Below are 20784 nucleotides of genomic sequence, written 5' to 3'. Positions count from 1 at the left end.
GAAGACAGCAGACGCGCTACTGCATACAAAACCAGAGCAGTAGGTATGGTTGTATGGCAGTAGCAGAGCAATTTTAATTCTGAATGATTTTTAGTAAAAATGTAGATAAAATTTATTTGTTGCAGATATTTTGCAGATTCTTCCGAAATAAACTTAGCACATCCCATTCTCAAGCATAAGAAATAACTGCTTGTACAAAGGTGAAGAGAGACTGGTTACTTGTCGGCTGGCTTTACTCATGCAGCGGGATCTCCCATAAACTAAAGTACCACCCCGGTGAGTTTTGGAAAACCAATCTTATCTGCAACCCCTTCAGCATTTTAAGTTCCTTAAGCAGCAGTGAGCAGAGTTGAACAGGCAGGTGTGTAAGGAAAGCATGGCACCCTCTTAGCTGGAAAATATTTCAGTCTTCATGGCCAGGAACCCAGTTAGCTTTATGGTAGGATATAGTGAGTTGGGTATATTAACTCCCCTAAGTTACTATGCCTTAAGTAAGCAATCAGGTGTCTGAAAAATCGAGTCTGCCAGACAAGAGATCCAGAGCTCCAAAAAGCTGGGGAAAAAAATTTAAGTTTAGTGAATTTGGGGATTTAAGTTACTTTGCTTAAGTTAACCTTAAGAAATCAGTGGTCGTAGGTGTTAAGTTACCCTATCATTTTGAAAAAAGAATTATCATTACATGAGGCAGCATGGCTGAGACACCAATTTTTCCTTGGGAGAGAATTTCTAAATTACCTTCACTAGCACTGTGCAAACTACAATATTAAAAGCTTCATTAAAAACAAGCAAACGAATGACATTTCCCTTTTGGCACTGTACCCCTTACAGGCGCTGCAAGGAGTACTTCAAAAAGCAAATTATTATTTGTATTTAGTTAAGTGTTTTGAAAAAGACTAATTACTAGAAGCACCTATCACAACTTAAAAATCAAGATCGGTTATGAAGAGCGTATTTCAATAATTTTATTATAGAAGAAAGCATTTAGTAAAAGCATGCATTAATGTCTTCTAATCAGCTTTGGCCAAGGAGGTCCAGCCACACTGTGCCCACAACGCCTCTCCCACATCCAGCTAATTTGCCATGCAACCAGCTCACTATGAAGTGAAACTGTGAAAGGCACAGTAAGCAGGCCAAACATATATATTGGGATCTAAAAGAAAAAAGCCAACACACCCATGAAGAAGTAGTAAATAAAATGTAAAGTGAACTAATTTGTATCTACAGATCCTAACCCAGGCAGGCTGGAAATGCTCGTGCCACTTGTACTCTACTCTCATATGATCTTATTTCTAGACCCTGCTGACATAATACAGCAGAAAATTATTACAAGTCGATCAGGGAAATAACCTCCCAAAATACTATCTCTTAAGAAACTGAAAGTGTAGTCAATACAAAACACAATGGACTGATACGAACAATACTGGGAAGGTAGCTACTAAAAGATGAAGATTAGCAGTATGTGGAAAACAGACATTTCTCCCACTAACCATACACTTACAAACCTCTGAGTAACGTTGCAGTGGTCTGCTTACGGCTAAGCAATGACTAAGCCTCAGCTTCTCCAGCAGACATTAAAAATATGGGAAGTTTTTCTACAGGAAAATTGCTGAGGAGCAATCTGAGTAAAAGAAAAACATATGTTCAAGAAAGAAGGCAGATATTGTCACTACTTCACATATGTGCTGTTCTGGAAAGCAGAAAGAAGGCTGGCTCCATCACACAGAAACACAGAGCTTTACCTGTGCAGGCAGCAGATTTTTCAGACCCCATCCACAATCTATGGAAAATCTACATCTTTTCTTCCTGCGCCTCCAGTTTCCCATCGTGAAGTATTTTCTTCTGGTTTTACAATGGCATTAAATGTTAGCATTGACTGAGAGAGTTATTTTTGGGTCCTACTACATTTCTTGGGAGTTTGGTATATTCTCTTTCGATGTCTCAGTGGAAGAACCTTGCCTGCATGCCTTGTAAGAGGATGAAGTCTAAAAAGCCTTCAGAAAGATCAGGCTGCTTCTGCACTCCTTACTTTGGAACTTTTTTCCTGAAGCAAGTCAAGGAAATTTAGTATAAATAAATGCTACCCAGAGTCAATACTAGCACAATCAGATCACTGATCTGACCAAAAATGATGGTGCTAATAAAGCTTTTTGGAAGGCTTCTCCAATTTAGAAGTCTTTCAAAGGAAAGCTTTAGTCAATTTAAAAGTAAATACTAAGGTTTCCCAATCACAAAAGATAGAGTCCTACTTGAAAAGGAAACTATATAATAATAAAAAGTATCTAAAATGTTTGTTTCTCACTTTGTCAACCCTTCAAATTTTTTGTTTACGTACACTCCCTCCCTTGCAGGTATTTAATACACAATTAAACAGTACTACATTGCTGGCCAAGATCCTTAACAGTTCATTTAAGAGCTCAGCCTTCAAACTGCACATTTTCAAGATTATGTGGCTCACAGTGGTGACTGGAGAAGACAGGGCAAGTGTAAGAGATCACAGGGACTGCCCCTGGGCAATGGGACAGAGTGAATTATGAACTGATGAGGTCCAGAGCTATCTATAATCGATCATTTGGAAGATGAACTACTCTGTTTTATTTTTCAGCCTGGTCAGCAAAGATTCATTAGGCATTTCATTTTTTGTTTGAACTGCTCAAACTTTCACTCTTGCTACAATGCTGAAAATCAGCAACTGTCAGACATCACTCTAGCCTGACTCAGCATGTCAAACACTGAAGGAGGAACTAAAGCAGGAGCTGTATTTTTTGTGAATAAAGATGTAAAAGCTATCAGTAGCAAACGTAACATAATCACTTGTTTCCAAAAAGACTAAAGACACAGACTTTTCAAGACCAGGCACCTATCTGATTACAGCAGAGACTGTTCATACTCTTCAATAAAATGTGTTGTTGACCTCTGAGGCACAAAACACTGTAAATGATGGTACACAAGAAGAATAAACTAGCAGCTAAGAATAGGTCAAAAAAACCAAACAGCAGACATCACTGCTTCTCTCACTGAATGCAAGCAACATTAGAGTTCGTAATACCTATTGACGTGTCAGTAGGTAGAGATGCACAATGCTAAGCTATGGCAACTGTTGCAGTTCAACACAAAATCCAAAACGCCTTTGTTAAAGGCTGTCCTGGAATATTCACTGCAAGGAGGAAGCACAGGTTATGATTTCTCAACTACTTCTCCTGCAATAATCCTTCCTAAATATTTAATTGATTGATGTGTCCTTGTTCCAATCAGCTTTTTGCCCTTTTAAATCTCTGATCACCTGTTTCCCTGCCAAAGGGACTCACATATGGTGAGCTCGTTGTCAGCCAGCTCCCAGGAGGGAGACAAAGAAAGAGCAAGGATGGGAACATCCTCCTGACCAGGATGTAGGTGCTTATGCCTTTTTGAAACTAACGTTCATAAAAATTTGTCTTACATCAAACTAGAAGTTTCTCCGCACATGACACAGCTTTTGTCTCATTAGGTATCTGTTATGGGTAAAGGTTTCTTTTGGGAGATACAACACTCTACAGGAAAACATCTGTAAATAACTAAGACAAGCAAACTGCCATCAGCTCTGACTGCTGGGAGGGAAACCCCAGCTGTCTATCACTAGAACTCAAAATCCCTACTTCAAACTGGGCTCATACATAGAGAGGGTAGGCTTTTGATAACTATGCTTAAACACAGGCCTGGCTGGCTTATGGTAAACAAACACAAGGCAATGACAAAACATCATGAGCATGTCCTGTTTGAGAAACCACGATTGTCAAAATATGTCAAGTTAGCTTTGATCTCTTTCCGTAAACTACACGGTATCAAATTCTTAAATATCTATCATCAGTTAAGCTCCAAATGCATAGCCCACAGCCGGAAGACATATAGAGCATACATACAACTGCATTAAACAAATTCCACGTACGTAATCTTTTACTTTTAATAGTAGATCTGCCACTAAAGTTTAAAGCATACAGAGGCATTGACCAAACATGGTTTACAGTGTTTACTATTTTTACGTAACTTTGATAAAGAACTTGCCATATTAGTTATTAACACAATCAAATTCAATACAAAGATGAGCAATATTAAACAGTACAAAATATGTACAAATTTTGAAGTGAGAAAGCATTGTTACTAACATAGTTTCCTCCACAAGGAAAAGTTTTTCTGATGTTTTTTCCATTGGTATTACTGGAGACATTACATAGAAATTCTAGATGGCATTGTAAAAAGAAACTCATTATTCCCACTGCTATTACCACTACCATTCTGCAGAACCCTGAATGCTTGTAGCAAGCCTAAACCTCTCAAGCACACATGCAAGTAGTTGCATGCAGGGAACATGCAAACCCAACACCTACCTCCACTTTCCACCTTTGGAAAGAAGTCTAAGCAGGCAAAATAAAAATCCTTCCCTTGACTTTCAAATTGAAACAGAAACAAGTGTACATCACCTGCCAAAAAGCCTACCTGTAATCTGAATTATCTCTAGAATGCTACAAAGTCAAATTCAGCAATAATGGATCACTCAGGAGGGTGAAAAATAATTTCCTACTGCAACTGAACTCACTACACCTGAAGAGAAAACAATTATATTTCTGTATTTTTGTACTTCACAAGGTTTCCCCTTACATACTAAAGCATTCTTTATTCCTGCAGGGACTGACCCCATAGGCAAGGGCACCTGTAAGGTATGAGCACCTGTAAAGTACAAACACATTTTCCCACTCTGCAGTCAGGTGCCTCTTATTCATCTGCTGGTCAGGTCTCATCACAAAGTTATGCAAATTCCACCGTCTGCAATCAGTCTGGTCACCAAGAATTTCTGCTGTCAAAGGCAGGCGTGTTTGTTTTGAGCATTACTTCCCATTGGCAATTCTTTGAAATGGAAGAGAAGAGAGTAGGCAAAAAGAAAACCAGAAAGTGCCCTAGCCTAACAAAACCAATTGAGAATTAAAGTCTGATACTCTCTCTTTGGAGACAGTTCTTTCTAAAGCATCCTGCCAGACATTTCAATCAACAACTATATTCCAATTGCAACCGTCCGCATCAGATGCTTTATAGGAACACATAAAACCTCACAGATTTGAGCAACAAGTGCTGAAGGGTATTGAGAAAAACACTTATATAGCCATTTAGTTACTTACATTGTTGTTGCGTGTTTCTACTGCTGGAAACTTCCTGACTATGAATTTGACGGCAGATTCCAGGTTTTTGTCAATAAGATAGGATGGTTTGGCTTTTGGGTCACCGCATGCCTATAAAAAAAATACAACAAAAAAAATGAAGTAAAAACACAATCATCCATCTAAAGCTAAGTGACAGTTGCAAATCTGACGACAAAGTAGAAAGATTCTTTTTTGTTTGTTTGTTTTTAGTGAGCAGGTGATAAAATGAAAGGCAAAGTGCAGGGACTGTCACAGCTGAAATATGCAATGGCAACAGTACAGAGATGCTCTTCTACTGAAAAAGATGCATGGAAGTATCAAAGCAGTTAGTGCAGAACAGCAGTGAGGGGGGGAAAAAATCAGTCCTAAAAGGAGAAAAAAAATTGTTTCCTTTTAACGCTATTCCTGGTTTGAGGTAGTGTTGTATTCATCTGGAGTTAATAAACTGTTAGAAAATTCAATCATGTCATCATCTGTGGAGGACAGTGCTGGGTACATTAAATGATTAAACTACCCTTTGTGAAACAAAACTAAAAGCCCCACCACCAATCTGCATTTAATTTTTCTTTAAATTGTTAACTGCAAGACAGTTTTCCATCCCGCAATATAACCACCAGTACTTGCCTGAAGTATCCTATTTCCTTAGATTAAGGACTCAAGTTTTGCTCATTTTTCTTTACTCCTACAGTAGCATAGGCTGTGCTTTAAAAGCAGCAATCAAGAAATTTCATTAAATTTTGGTTTGAACAGAAGTCACAACTAAGTGTTAAGTCTCTTAAATAACTTACATAGACATATCAGAACAGCTTCTGTGGACAAACGACTGACGAAGCACCTACTTTTGCCAGCTACAGTGCATGCTGTCAGACACATTACTTCTCAACTACTCTGACTAGCGAGCCATGCTATACCATTTAGTTTGGAGAAACACACTAAAAGCAGCATTATCTACATGACAAGATTTGTGCTCAAATTGTATTTTCTCTCAAATATTCATTTAGTTTTACAGTCCTCATACGGATTTGCAAAGGAATTTCGTGTCTCATGCAAAACTAAATTACATGCTAGGTGTTTCTACGCAACATAGTGAACTCAAATGACAGTTCATTTAAAAAACTTTTCCACATTGATTTCTATGACTGAGTTGTGGACCGTAGAGACAAAAGTCATGGAGTATGAGACCGATTCTGAAAGCGGGCAAGCGGGCAAAGGGAAGGTGAAAAGCTTTGCAAACCTTCCAAACTTGTCCTTGCTGGGAAAGCAGTGTAATAAAAAGAGAGAGAAATTACATATAAACAAATTACTCTTAAAGTCTAAAATACGTTACATTTAAGTGAAGTAATATACTATTACCTACATCCAAGAGAACATTACGATCATCTGTTACTCTAGGCAGCATACTTTCTACTGGATGATGATTATTCTAATACTCACAAACAGCTTTACATGTACTTACTAGAATTTTACTACTGTGCAAAGTGCTGCTTATATGCTGAAACATGTAACTTCTAATAGTATTTCCAAACTAAGTTCAGGTAGGGAGAGGAAGAAGAAGGAGTTAACAAACATCACATGCAACTACAGGGAAAAAAAAGGAGAGAAACTCAGTGAAGTTTTACATACCTGAAAAAGAAACGGTAGCCAAGAAAAAAAAAAACAAAAGAGTCATTATTGTAAGTTTCTAAAACTCCTACCAGCAGTACATAACCATCATGATGTATGCTAATGTACTACTCTTATACCAAAACTCTTATTTGTGAATTTTTCCACAAAAATACTTTTATTAAAATATCACATCTATAATACTCCAAGAGGAATTTATAATGAAAATAAATGCAGCAACATCCACATTATCAATTAGATATTAAATAGTTGCTTTGATATTCTTACAGCAGCAAACATGTGCCACAGAAGATCTATTCTATATACATGAGTCTTTACACAATTTCAAAAGCAAAAATTATACTGTAAATAGGCGTCAAAAAAGTAAACAATGCACTTCAAATTTACAAAGTCTTAACTAACCAGATGCCATAGGTTTGTCAAAATCTGTGTCAGGCTGTTTCAATTTTCTGTCCTTGCCACACATTACACAAAACTTTCTCTACTAAAATAAGAATTGCAAGCTACGAAAACAGCTTAATGGACAACATGCATTTGTGGCCTGTTAAAATCTATTATGGTTGCTCTTATATAGCAGATATCTACCACCACTGACTTACTGATGTTTTTGTTCTGAATTGAAACATCACTTCCACATACGCTCCTTATTTTTCCTAGCAACAGATGTTTTTCCTCCAATAAATCAGCTCTCCAAAATGTTTACTAAAAATTATGTTCTACCCAAGCCCTTACACACAGATCATTCACATGGAAACAGACATCTGAAAACACTAACATGCACATCCTCACGTGGCTTCAGAAATTCACTTCCCAGAGATGATGAATATTATACTCAGTCCAACTGGCTATGCTCTCAATATATCTGAATATACAAGAGAGCTTTGCTCCTTCCCATTGCTGGTTTGCCAACATCACACTTAAAGCAACTGTAATTCTTCCTACTCATAAACTACACAAGACTGATGCATAGATAAGAAAGAAAATTGCTGCTAGATATAAAAGGTTAAAGGTATCCTTCATACATTTCAAAATTCCAGCTTCTGAAGAGCTGTACAAGCCAACCTATGTGGACTGAATAGGAAGTGGACAGCAGACACCACCAAACAAGGGGGGGTCACACCTTTTCCTTCCAACTCCCATATCCCACAGCAGCTCAGCTCCTTTCTAAGAACCGATATTATTTGATTCTAGCTTTTGTTGCATTAATACAGTTTTCATCCATATTGTTACATTCATTCAACATCACATGTAAAACAGCCTACATAAGCTAAACCTCTCCTAAAATGGCACATAGACCTATGAAGTTCAAGCTCACTACAGTTTACTCTAAAAAACATAAAAGAATGAAAATACAAACGCAAATCCTAGCATTTCCGCACAAGTGTGAAAGTGTGGTAAGGTAGTTAACCACAGTTTTGCACCGTAGAAAGAACAAAGGCATTGAGGGCAATGGCCTTAAAATATAGGTAAGAAAGGTAGCTTTCGCTTTTAATAGTTGTGTTAGTCAATGCAAAATCTCTTGTTAGTACTGTAATAGGCAGCAACATCGAGGTACAACATACAAAGATCATTTTGCCATATACAGCCCTTCGGCATTCAAATAGAATTTTGAGAATTAGCCAAATGCAGTAGCCCTTTCTCATCAGCCTCAGATAGAACTTTTTCTTTTAGTGGGCTGTGATAACCTTTTTTTTAAAACAAAACAAAACCAAAAACAACAAATCAAAACAAAAAACCCAAAACACCAGAATGGCTACATCTTTTGAGCATTAAAAAGAAATCCAAGGATTTAAAATGTTCTTACTCGTGCAGCATTCATGGAACACAGCTCTGAAGCTATGGGATTCCAGCTGCTTCAGCCCCGAAATATTATACTGAAAGAATCTCCCAGCAGTCATCTCTAAATTCCTTTGTACATTACTAAACAGCTGTCAAGCAGTTATGCTGAAACAGATGATGCAAAGCTACCGTTAGAAACTAATCTAAAGGACTTAGACACTGGATTTCTATTAAGTTACATAGCATTTCTGTCCACAGCCCTTTAGAATGGTACCCTGCTATAAGCTCTCAACTAACTGAGCATATTTTCCTGATCTGACTCTGTGCATCCAACTCTAATGAGAACAACACGATTTCTGTAGCTAGGAGACTCATTATTCAGAATATACCTTTGCTGTTATATGCACAGGCCATCAAACTTCAGGTAAGACAGATCAGACTACATGTACTGTTTAGAGATGCTTCACTATGCCATATGTTTTGAATTAAAGCAGCATTTTCCTACCTACCCTAATAACCTAGATTATTAAATGAAAATCAGAAATTCAGGCTATTCTTCACTTGGTGGTTTTAGGTTCTTCTATACTACTTTCACTTCGAAAATGAAGAATACTGCAGAGCTTCACTTTCTAGGTTGTACTCACTGAGAAGCAGCCATTCAGAGGCAGCCAACAAGAAAATATCTAACAACAAAAACCTGCTTAAGGTCTACACTTAAGATAAGTAGTTTCTAAAGAAGAACACAGAATCCAGTACAACTGCCTTTGGCCCAGAGTACACCAACATTAAGAGGTACAGTAAAGAGACCCTTTACCCAAATGTAGTTACAGCTATCACTGCAAAAGCCGAAGCCTAACGTTTTACTTCCTACTTGAGGACAGAGGATGTTGGGTTGAGAACAAAACAAAAATAAAGTCCATCAAAATTACTGCATATATCCAGCTGATGTGACATGAATAAAGAGAAGTTTATGTTCAGGTAAAATCATTGTCAAAAGCCAGAGCCACAGCACAGTATACACAGGGTGCAAAGCTGCATTTAGAAAACCTAAACTTCACTTGTGCTTTTTACCTAAACCTGTCAAGTGTCCTTGAATAAGAACATTGGCATGTATTACTTGAGTTACATGGTGTAGGGTGATTAAAAAAGCCTAAATATATTACTGTATTATGGAAATACCTTTTATATCCTCCTGTTTGATGCTAAGCCCAACCTATTCCAAACAATTACCAGGGCTGTTTCCCAATAGACAAGAAACAGAGCCTTTTGAATCAATAATTTCCTATTTTCATACAGAAGATGATAATCATAAAACCAAGTCATATTTTGCAATAATTTTACATGTTTTTATTACTTAAGAGACCTTGATTTACTGTTACTGCAGACTTGAGATAAAACACTGCTGAGCACAGTTTCACTGGACTGTGACAAAATACACTGGAAGAAATATTAGTCAACAAATCACCTCACCTTCAAGTTCCATTGACAAATAAATCTGCACTAAAAAACTCTGATTTTAATGAACAAATAGATAGAATTTCAATAACAGCAAAAAAATAAGCCATCCCCTGAGCTAGTAACTTTCATTAGTAAATGGATATATGCTAAGATTTATTAGTTGTTTCAAAAAATGGGAAAAACTCCTGTACCTATCATTTACAGTTTACTACAGCACATTCTCCTGACACACAAGAAAGGCATGCACAGGAAAACTGTTGTTCTTCCTTTGTAATAGCTGCTGACATTGAAGACTTCACCCTAAAATGTTATCTTCAAGTTTGAATGCCTGGTTTGTGGCTATGCATCCTATAAATTACACTAAATAATATACGGCAAGGAAACACTTAGGGAGAAACGTTCATCATTAACTTTAGATTTCTGTAGGATAAAAATTATTATTTGTTCTTTGTTTCTGTCATGCATTTAAAAAAATAAGACTACAAATTTACAATCTCTAATTGTGAAAAAGCAAAACTCCTGAGAAGAGAGGGGTGAATAATCAGTAAAGCGCTGCTTTGAATGGTGAATACATATGGAAACAGTTCACACTACATATGCCTTAATATCTCTGATGAAGCCTACCGCAACTCCTTTGCTGTGTTTTAGGTTTTGTGGAAGCCTAAGTTTATTTTCAAACAGGCTGGCCCCAGATAAGCTTTGTGAATGAAGCCTTGTCCCTTTCAAGAGCAACGAACGCAGATGCAAAAATTAGTCACACATGGACAAATTAAGAGTATAGTTTAATACTTTTGATGGCTAAATTTTAACTGTCCTACACCAGTAACACTAGGATAATCTCATACCAAGTAAATTACATTACTGATGTTTGCAGTTACATAAATGATCCTTGTACAAAAGGTAAACCTGTATTTTTTACATATATCAGCTATGCTAATAGATTCAAGCAGAACTGTAGTGTTCCCATTATCCAGTCAGGATCTGGAATCAGAAGAAAGTCTCTAGTTAACTGATTTTTGGACAGTCTCTGTAAACCTCGGACATATCCAAAATATGGCTCAAAAAAAATTAAATAGCTATTGCACTTTTCATGCACAGCTGTTCAGAAGTTTGAAAAGTTTGAAACTTCTGTATCAATTCAAAATTACAATTAAAGGTGTTAAAAGTCAGACCAATTCTTCCTAGAGCTAAGTGTCCTCCCCACCATTATTCATTATTTAGTGTGTCCTGAACCCCGAAGTATATACTTCATTTTAAATCCTACTGTAACTCTACTCAGAGAGCCAACCCATTAAAATGTAAACTCACAGGAAATCAGAAGAAAAGGCTAGAACAGACCTTGAGAAATTGCCTACCCTACTCTCCTGCTCCAAAGCAGGATCAACTCTTTCTACATTGCTCCTGGGAGATGTCTGCCAAATCTTTACTTACAGGTCTACAACAGGCTACATTCAAAAACATTCTCATAGTCTTTTCCGATATTTAACGATCTTTTTCATTGGGAAGTTCTAAGATCTAAACTGAACTTCTCTCGCTACAATTTAATCTGTTACTTCTTGATCTCTGTGGCCATGTTGAATTGCACAAACTATTTTGCTTCTCTCTACAGCAGTCCTAAAAAAAATGTGTATTGCTTATTAATTTTCTTTTTTAAAAAAATCTTTCCATTTTCCTAACGGGTGAAATTTTCTACACCACTGGTCTTTCTTATTATTCTGCTCTGGATTTCTGCCATTTTGCCCACATCCTTCTTGAAAAACGTGCCGAATCGGATACATTTTGGATGAGTCTCAATGTAGAGCAGACGGATTACTTCCTTTGTTTTCAGACTATCTTGCTCACACATTTATAAAACCTTATGTTGTCCGTGACTTTTTGCAGCGAAACTTAGTTGGCTCACGTTTGCCCTGGCATGTCCCTAACCCCTCCTGTCTATTTCCTGCAGACCTGCTGTCTCGTTACCTTTCATTTTGTATTTTAAATTTCACTAAGTACGAAGTAGCTTACAATCACACTCGCTCAGCCACCTCCAAGTTTGTTAGACCATACCTACAATTTATTAAGTGCAAACTGAATTCCAATTAGGTTCTTCATTATTTCTGTAGCTTCTCCCAGTTTTCTACTGACAAATTTATTGAGCACGCTGTAGTCATTATCTAGCTTGCTAATACAAAGAGCGACTGGAACCAGAGGTAAGATGCATCCCAACGAGACCCTGCTGAACCGCAGTCTGACAAGATCTTCATAACTGTCCCCTAATATGGTTATCCATCTGCCTTCATCATTACAATTTCATCCAGACTGTACTTCCTTAGACTGTTCTTGAGAACAATCGGATGAGGTAATGTCAGCAACCTTCCTAAGGTCACTATGTAAAACCTCTACAAGTTGTCCATACTAGAGCAACCTGTCACCTCGCCGATGAAAGTAGTATGCTTGGTTTGACACTATCTGTACAGTGATAAATTCACATTGTCCTCTTGTGTTTGTAGCACCTGTTTAAGTAAGCACTTGGTTCTATTAATCAAATATGGGGCAGGTGAAACAAAGGAAAGAAAGCGAAGTTTCACTGCCACAAAACTTTCCCTAAATGTAATTTATAAAGTAACATCCTAATAAAAGAAAGCAAGGCAATGGGAACACCCTGTCTATTCTAAAATCTAAAACGTGCACTGTCAAGACTTTATCTGCATCTCCTCTGCACACGATCTTAAAAATCTCTTGCAGCTAAAACTGGATTTGTTTTTTTGTCCTGCCATGGCAGGACAAATGAACAGGAATTGGGGGGGCAGGTAATTCACATATGTAAACAAGGACACAATGCAAGATAATTCTGGGTGTCTTGACTTGATGCAAATGGATAAATCCACCTGCCTTTCTGTATATTTTAGAAGATATCACGGGGTATTTTTATATCGTATTAGAAAGTCTCATTGTTTCTTTACAAAATTAGTTGCTTTTCTGAGTTAAAAAAACCCAACGTGACATGGTATCATCAGTTTGTGTTTGCTTCCTGATCAAAGGAATTTTTTTTTTGAATTGCCAGCACTAACTGTAAGTTTGTTAGGGATTTCCTCCTCTTATCATCAGTGGGACAGTATTCTGAGCTGTTCCTCCATGATGACAGACACAAATAGACGAACATATACTGTGATCTTAACCTCTGAAGAGCTGCTGACATCTATCAAGCACTGGAAGCAATACTGCTCCACCCTAAGACACTTCCTCATGACCTGAAGATATTATCTGTTCTTTCCAATACCAAACTTAGAATTCAAAACAAGGTAATTTGTGAGCTTTTTCCTTTCAGCTCAAAGCTCTGCACTCCAGTACAGAGCTCAAAAGGGTGATCTAATCCTACATCCTTCCAAATTTCAGACTGGAAACTTCTCCATGTCCTGCCAGTTCCTAAAACCTGTCCTACTTTTTCCTGAAGAACTGCCCTACGGCCCAAGCAAAACAGTACACTATCAACTGACTTTCACAACTGTCCCCTGCAACATTTAGACTTGCCAACTCCTCTCCAGTCCAGTTCCGGAGCCTTTGGGATCTTTTTCTTCACCACAATCTCACAAGTGGCCTAAAAGCCTGATGAAGTAAGATTTAACCTCTATTCAGTCTTGGCTGATCTGGTCAACTTGTAATCATTTTACCACAGGAGGCTTGATGCAGTCCTCCTCCTTCCCTTACAGCATAAGCCTTCTCTTGCTTTTTTGAAAAGACTACGTGCTTTGCTGCAGAAGAGAAAATAAATACTCAGTCTTTAAAATGGTTAAAAATTAACATGCTCAATACAGGTAAAAATCCGATATTCCCACTATTGCATCTTTAAAAAACTGGCAATTAATCACCTGCTAAATGATTTTAAATCTGGCTTCATACTAAGCTATGTGGTGCTCACAATAGGACTGGGTCCACATTTTTAGTCTGGAACTGCGAAGTCAGCTAAAGCCCCTGCAAATATTTATTCTGTTCCTTATCTATGACTTCAGTTTGCTTATGCAGTTAATATCTAAGAATTGGTTTAAGATTCTAATTTTTCAGATGCTATGTAATCATCAGGGTTGTGAAAGTCAAAAGAATGTTTTGTTAATGACATATTAAGAAAAAATTTTGCACATAAACGTAAAACCTGTACCGTGAAGAACAACAGAACACTGCTAGCAAAGCAATTAATGCTGAAAAACAGACTCATCATGTTTGAATAGCATATACTCTAAATAATTCAAAACCTTAACTTTTATCCCTAGCAGTTCTGTTGGCAGAAGCACTGCTTTGACATCCATCAAATCCACTTGATTTGCTCTGGCTAAAGCTATACTTCAGGTATTTTAAGATGAAATCTCTTATTGCAAATACCTCCTGTTATTCAAGGGCTTTATAAACAAACAAAAGACAGGCCCACAGGAAACAAGATTATTTCTCTGCCACCACTCTTGAACAATACACTTATTTGACAGTACTGGCAGCATTACAGAAAGCTTACCAACAGAGTCTTGGCCTGCTCTGAAAGGTAACCACAAAATCCAAGCTTCACCTGAGCAAGGATGGCATGAAAAACACCCTGCTGTCTCTGATTTATAGAGGTTTAGTTGTAGGCAATTAGTAACAAGAGAGTTAAACGGAAAACAATAATACAATTGCTAAGATAATTGAGGATAAGTTCTTAAAAAGTAGAAGGAACAAGCCAGGAAACAAACCATAACAGTAGCAAAGGGTCATCCCTCAGGATAACAGCAACACAAAAATCCACCTCTGTACAGCTCAAATGCAAGTTTGTCTCATCATCCACTAATACCTTAGCAACTTCACTTTTGACATCTTCTGTGACATTCTTAGAGGCAAAAAAACCATACATTCACATATTCTACCTTAAAACCAACAAGCTTTAAACTATTCAGAAGACAACAGCAGCACAGGTGGTCAGTAAAAAGGAAACCATGAAAAAAATAACAGCTATACATGCAAGGACATCAAAGCTGAAATTTATGTAAGAAGATATAGTATAAATATCAAAATCTAACTGCTAAATATCAAAACCTAACAACTTCTCTAATTCCTTGGGAAGTAAAGTTTTCCTCCTTTGTTTCTAACGAACAAAGAGAAAATTCTTAATCCTTTAAGATCTCTACTCCCTAGACAGCATCTACAGCAATCTGTAAGGCAGCTACGGATACTTCACCTCTCACTTCCTCTTATTAAAAAAAGTCTTAACCATTTCCTTTAACCGCAATACCACACATTGTGTGGTTATGTCTAATAACTCAAGTTTCGATATTCCTTTAACAGAGGAAGCTATGAGAATCTTAAACAGCAGTTTTGGAATCGACTGTTTTCAGAGAGGGAAAAAGTAAAAAAAAAAAGGGGGGGGGGGAAGAGAGAAAGAAACACAGTGTTCCAAGCAGCCAGCTATGCTGCAGCTGGGCTGAAAAGAGATCCACAATAAAACACAGTAATCAATCCCCAGACTTCTGGCGCTCACCATCAAAGCTAGCCAGTTACCACTGTCAAGCAGCACTGACTGCAGCTTAAGAAAACAACTATTTGAATCACAGATCACTATATGAATATACAGAGTTGTGTCTGGGACGTCTCCAGATTTGCACAACTACACGTCACACAATAATCAAGCCACTCGGTCATGCCTCCTCTCTCTGTGCAAGACCTATGCGATTTTGGACTCAGTTCATGGTATTTGCAGGAAAAACTGGTGTTACCTCTACTGCTGATGCTCCCCTACCGAGAACCTAGCCATTTGTACGATTTCACTAACACGAGTAACGGCAGAAGCTACCACCATATGGGCAAACATGCCCAAGGCTCTGCCATCTAAACGTGCCAGCAGAAACCTGTCTGTAGGCACTGGACCGCTTAACATGGATAAGTGTCCCCAAATCAGAACACCAGTAATGAAAACTAAGTCCGCGCTCACACGGGTTAAGGCATAGCTGTATGTCAAGACAAGGTTTAATTTTTCCTGTCTCATTTCCTGCCTTCTCCCCCCAAAGCAGAGCTATGGTCAGGCGAAATTCCCCTAGCCTATTTGTCACCTGGTATATTTCTCTCGAAGCATAACAAGCTCACGCACAAATGACTTCCCCATTTTGAGGCTTTCCCCCATAGCAGGGAATTTCTGTTCTGTGTTAGAAGTGTAATTATATTGTTACAATTATTAATTCGAAGCACTTTTCCAATGTACGAAACTTCAAACTAAAAGAAACCTCATTTCTATTTCGGAAAGATTGGAATCCACAGTAATTTAGTTAGAATGCTTTATTTATGTCAGTGAAGATTTCCAGAAACACTCAAGTGTGCATCAACTACTGCCGTTGCTTTGGATCAGCATCAACTTCTGAATACTTCAGTCATGCAGGTTTTTTTCCGTGGAAACACCACCTTAATTAGAATCAGCGCTGTACTTGGTATAGCTAAGTAGCCCTTACTACTTCTGGAGTACAAGTCTCCCACATGAGCAAAACGATTTGACAAAATACATCCTTTAGCTCAGATCTGAGACGCAGGATCGCTCCTGACAGAAACCAGGGCTCAGAAGTCGGAGTGATTGAGTAAGCACCTAAAACCCTCTAACTCCCTCTGTTATTGCTGCAGCGCAGGCCAGCCGAACGCAGCATGCAAAGGCACAGACATTTTAACATGCTAAACGTGCAAAGATAAGCTCATCGCTTGAACGTAGTAACTAAGATTTCCTTTGAAATAAGAAAAAAAACCTCTCAGAAAGAACTATGTTCAAAGCAAAACAATAAAACCCTAACTAATATTTGTTACTGGAAGTGGATTGAGCAGCCATACATGTTCAGATGATGTATCGCACGGTAGGAAAATTGAAGCTGGTAAGGATACGGGAAGCACCCGGAGCAGGGGATGGCCGTGAACTACGTTCTTCCATACAGGAAAGCAAAGCGATTTCTCCAGAAGAGAAACTAACTAAGGAGAGGCGTAACCCATCCTTTCCCTCAACACCGAGACCTGCAGCTCCCTGCCCCGCCGCACCACCTCACCTATGCCAACACCGATTTGTTCCGTGCCGGGAAGGCGGGGTGCAGCCCCGACACCCTCGGCGGCTCCAAACATCTCCTCCATCTCACGCCGGGAGCTGCTAAGCAACCGTACGCCTCGAACTTATTGAAATTAAAACTTACTAATTTTACCCCAAACCCTTCTTTTCAGTAACGATGGGTTTCGCAACTCGGCGTGGGAAAAGCTCTGGGTTAGAGCAGCCCACTCCCGGCTCCCGTGACTCACTCACGCACACGGCGGGGCGGGAGCGGCTGCGGGCGGGAGCGGCTGCGGGCGGTACCGGCTGCAGCGGGGGCCTCGCCGGGCCTAGGCCCCGTGGCGGGGGGCGCCGGGCCTTCGGCGACCGACCCACCGACGGGTAAGCGGGGCCGGGGGGCGGTGGGGGAGCCGGGGCTGCCCGGAGGGCAGCCGCCGCCCGAGCAGCCCCGGCCCCCGCCTCCCCCGGCCGGAGCTCCCGCCGCCTCCCCTGACCCGCAGCTAGGCCGCAGCGCGGCCCGGTGAGCCGCACACCGAGGGGCGGAGCGGGCGCGGCCCGGTGGGACGAGGCGGCGGGGATAGCGCCGGGCGGTTCCTCTCACCCCCCCCCCCCCCCCCCCCCCCGCCGCCACCGCCTCCCCGCCGGGGCCCCCCGCACCTTCTTGATGTTGTAGAGCCGGGTGAGCATGCCGACGCCCCGGTCGTTAAGGATGGTGAGCTTCTCCGCCAGCTTCTGCTGGCTCGGCTGCAGCACCGACCGCGACATCCTGCCCCGCTGCCGCCCACCGGACCGGGCCCCGCCACTCGCCGCACCGCGGCCGCCGCCGCCGGCCTCGCTCGCTGCTGCCTCCGCGGGGCGTGGCCACGGCGGCGCGGAGCGGCGCGGCACGGCGTCACGTGGGGCGGCGCTCGGCCGCCCCCTGCCGGCCGGCGGGCGGGGCTCGGGGCTGAGGTGAGAGCCGGGCTGCAGCGCTGCGTCCGGCGCTGGGGTCCTCAGCACAAGGACGTGGACCTGCTGGGGAGGGTCCAGAGGAGACCACAAAAATGGTCCGAGGGCTGGAGCACCTCTGCTACGAGGACAGGCTGAGAGATCTGGGGTTGTTCAGCCTGGAGAAGAGAAGGCTGCCGGGAGACCTTATTGCAGCCTTTCAGTACTTGAAGGGGGACTATAGGAAAGATGGGGGCAACCTCTTCAGCAAAGCCTGATGTGACAGGACAAGGGGTAATGGTTTTAAACTAGAAGCGGATAGATTCAGACTGGATATAAAGAAGTAATTTTTTACAGTGAGGGTGGTGAAACACTGGAGCAGGTTGCCCAGGGAGGTGGTGGATGCCCCATCCCTGGAAACATCCAAGGCCAGTTTGGGCAGGGCTCTGAGCAACCTGATCTAGCTGAAGATGTCCCTGCTCACTGCAGGGGGGTTGGACTGGATGACCTCTAAAGGTCCCTTCCAACCCAAACCATTCTATGATTCCTTTTTCTTCAAGGTTTATAACAAAACCTACTATTCTTTTTACTTAATGGACTGAAATCAAGAACAGAAGCTCAGAAAACCATCACACAGCGTGTATTGACACAACTACCATCCCTGGTGACCCCAACTTTCTGAGGGTGCTTCTGTTGGCAGCACAGAGCCCCACCTGCGACGGGATGCGGGAAGCAGAAGGAGCCGGGGACGTCCAGGAGCGGGGCTGTGAGGAGCCAGCGGCCCCTGCCACTGCGGAGGCCGCCCCCGCTGCCCTGGGCCGCTGCTCTACCCGACCTACAGCAAATTCAGAGAAATACCATTTCACCAATTAGATGAGTCACATCACCACTACTTTTTTTCTCTTGTAGCCACGGGAATTAAAAGCATATATTTTTAAGGTATTGTGAGATTTCCACGCTGTGAATGTCAACGAGAGGCTTCCATGGAGCTATCTCTTACCGCAACCTGCTGCTGAGGCGGCTGCACTGCTGGGCAGGAGCACGGCCAGCTGGGATGCAGGGCTCCCGAGGCTGCTTAACGGGAGGCGGGCTTAAGAGTTAACCTTCTAATATAGTTTTTTTTATAACGGCACCACCATCTGTGCCTTTTTTGCATATTAATACTGCTATTTAATTTTCAGTTTGCATTTTCACATTAGAAATCAGAATCAGACAATCTCGGTTTTAAACTAATTAGCGGTTTTAAACTAATAGATTTTTAGAAAGCATAGAAATGAATGTGAGAAGCCCAAATGTAATTAAATTGTTACTGACCTCCTTCTTCACTTTAGCAGTTACAGAATAACTTATGATTCAGAATGAAACCAGGAAGCAAGAACTTAGAGTTCCAATCTTAAGTCTGCTACTGACTCATTCTTTGGCCTTTATCAGATGGTTTTCTGCCTCAGCTTTGTGTCCAAGAGTTGGGAATACCTAGCAACAATGTTGTAATGATTAATTACGTTAGACCTGACCTTTCACTACTGGCGTCTGTGGAAAACATTAGAAATATTCAAATCTGTGTTTAAATATGCAAAGAATAAAATGCTATGTAATTTCAAAGTATTTAATGGATAATATCTATAGTAATATTTCTACACAAAGCATCTTCCTTCTGTAATTAATTTCTTAAAAAAATCAAATATAATATTTCTAGTTGCAATAAAGATGTTTCCCATGTAGTAAGAACAAATACTATTGCTGTGAGCAATTTTTTTGTTTCTCACCTGCAGTTAAAACAGCAGTAGCCAATTTTTAATTCCGTATTCAATTATTTCTCAGCCACATTGAGTCTTCTGAAAGTTTCAGACATTAACAATCTCATAACTTGTAATTTATATATAGCCAAGCAAGCGGAATGATAGCAACATCGTGACAGTTTGTTGGGAGGTTTTGTGCGTATTATTGAATCTTCTATGGTCTAATATCACAACCTTTCTTCCTCTGGAATTAGTAGAAAAACTGTGGATTACCATGGAGTCAAAGACACTTGGTTTTGATAAAGTTTGCTCTTGTAGAGCTTGCTGGAGAGCTTTCAAGCTCTCTGTAACTACTAATGTAGTTTTCAACATGAGAGCAATCACAGTTGCTCCCCACACTGCACAGGTAACAGGTTGAGGCACAGCAGGGAAAAAGGACTGACTCTTCCTCCTTTGTAGTAATGGCAGAGCATCCTGGTTTGAAACTCCCACAGTGCTCATGAGGCTGTTTACAAGACCCTATTATAAGGAGCACCTCCAGTTGCCATGAATTTCTTTAAAGCAAATGGTGCTGAGTTAGCTGCATTTCTTGAACACAAACTGAGTGTTGGAACAGGGAAGGATCAATATCAATTGCTCGTATTCATATGAACATGAACAAGATATGAATTCCTGTTCATAACAACATGAACAAGAACTGATACAAGGAATTTTCACTGCGATGCAGCCAAACAGACCTAATATCCAATAGATTATCTGAATTATCACTGTACCGTGATTAGTCACAGACTTCTAACAATATTCTTCTAGCATCCAAGCAGATACATTAAAATGAAAAAATAATCTCCCCTTTAAGTAAAGCCTGACAGAGTAGACTAGATGTTTTCAACTACAGAGTGTCCATTACCACCCTCCACAAAATGGGGGCTTTTCAGCAAAGGTATCAGCAAAGTGCCAAGATCCGATTAGGAAAAGGTGTACCATATCTCAAGACAGAAAATTACGTGAAAGGCAGGTTCAAACCTCAGAGACAGAAGATGATACTGCCCACGCAGACACAAGATGCTGCTGATCA

The 20784-nt window shown here is 40.4% G+C and overlaps 1 protein-coding gene across 3 annotated transcripts in view; it reads right to left on the bottom strand.

Annotated features, from left to right (window-relative positions):
* Positions 1 to 17922, bottom strand: part of NCKAP1 (NCK associated protein 1) — a 61708-nt gene extending 43786 nt beyond the window's left edge. The window contains exons 1-2 of one of the 3 annotated variants that reach the window (XM_075094028.1): positions 17701 to 17922; positions 5148 to 5258 (exon numbers count right to left, since the gene is read on the bottom strand). In XM_075094028.1, coding sequence (XP_074950129.1) covers positions 5148 to 5258; positions 17701 to 17808 — 219 coding nt within the window. In that variant the 5' untranslated portion in view covers positions 17809 to 17922. Of the gene's footprint in view, positions 1 to 5147; positions 5259 to 17047; positions 17147 to 17700 lie in introns of those variants that run through there. The other 2 variants (XM_075094026.1, XM_075094027.1) reach the window with 2 other exon arrangements.
* Positions 17923 to 20784: the final 2862 nt, after the last annotated feature.

The sequence above is a fragment of the Phalacrocorax aristotelis genome, chromosome 5 (assembly GCF_949628215.1).
Source record: "Phalacrocorax aristotelis chromosome 5, bGulAri2.1, whole genome shotgun sequence".
In the NCBI taxonomy this organism is placed as follows: domain Eukaryota; kingdom Metazoa; phylum Chordata; class Aves; order Suliformes; family Phalacrocoracidae; genus Phalacrocorax; species Phalacrocorax aristotelis.
Note: the sequence above shows the minus strand (reverse complement) of the source record. Positions and strands in the feature narration are given on the sequence as shown.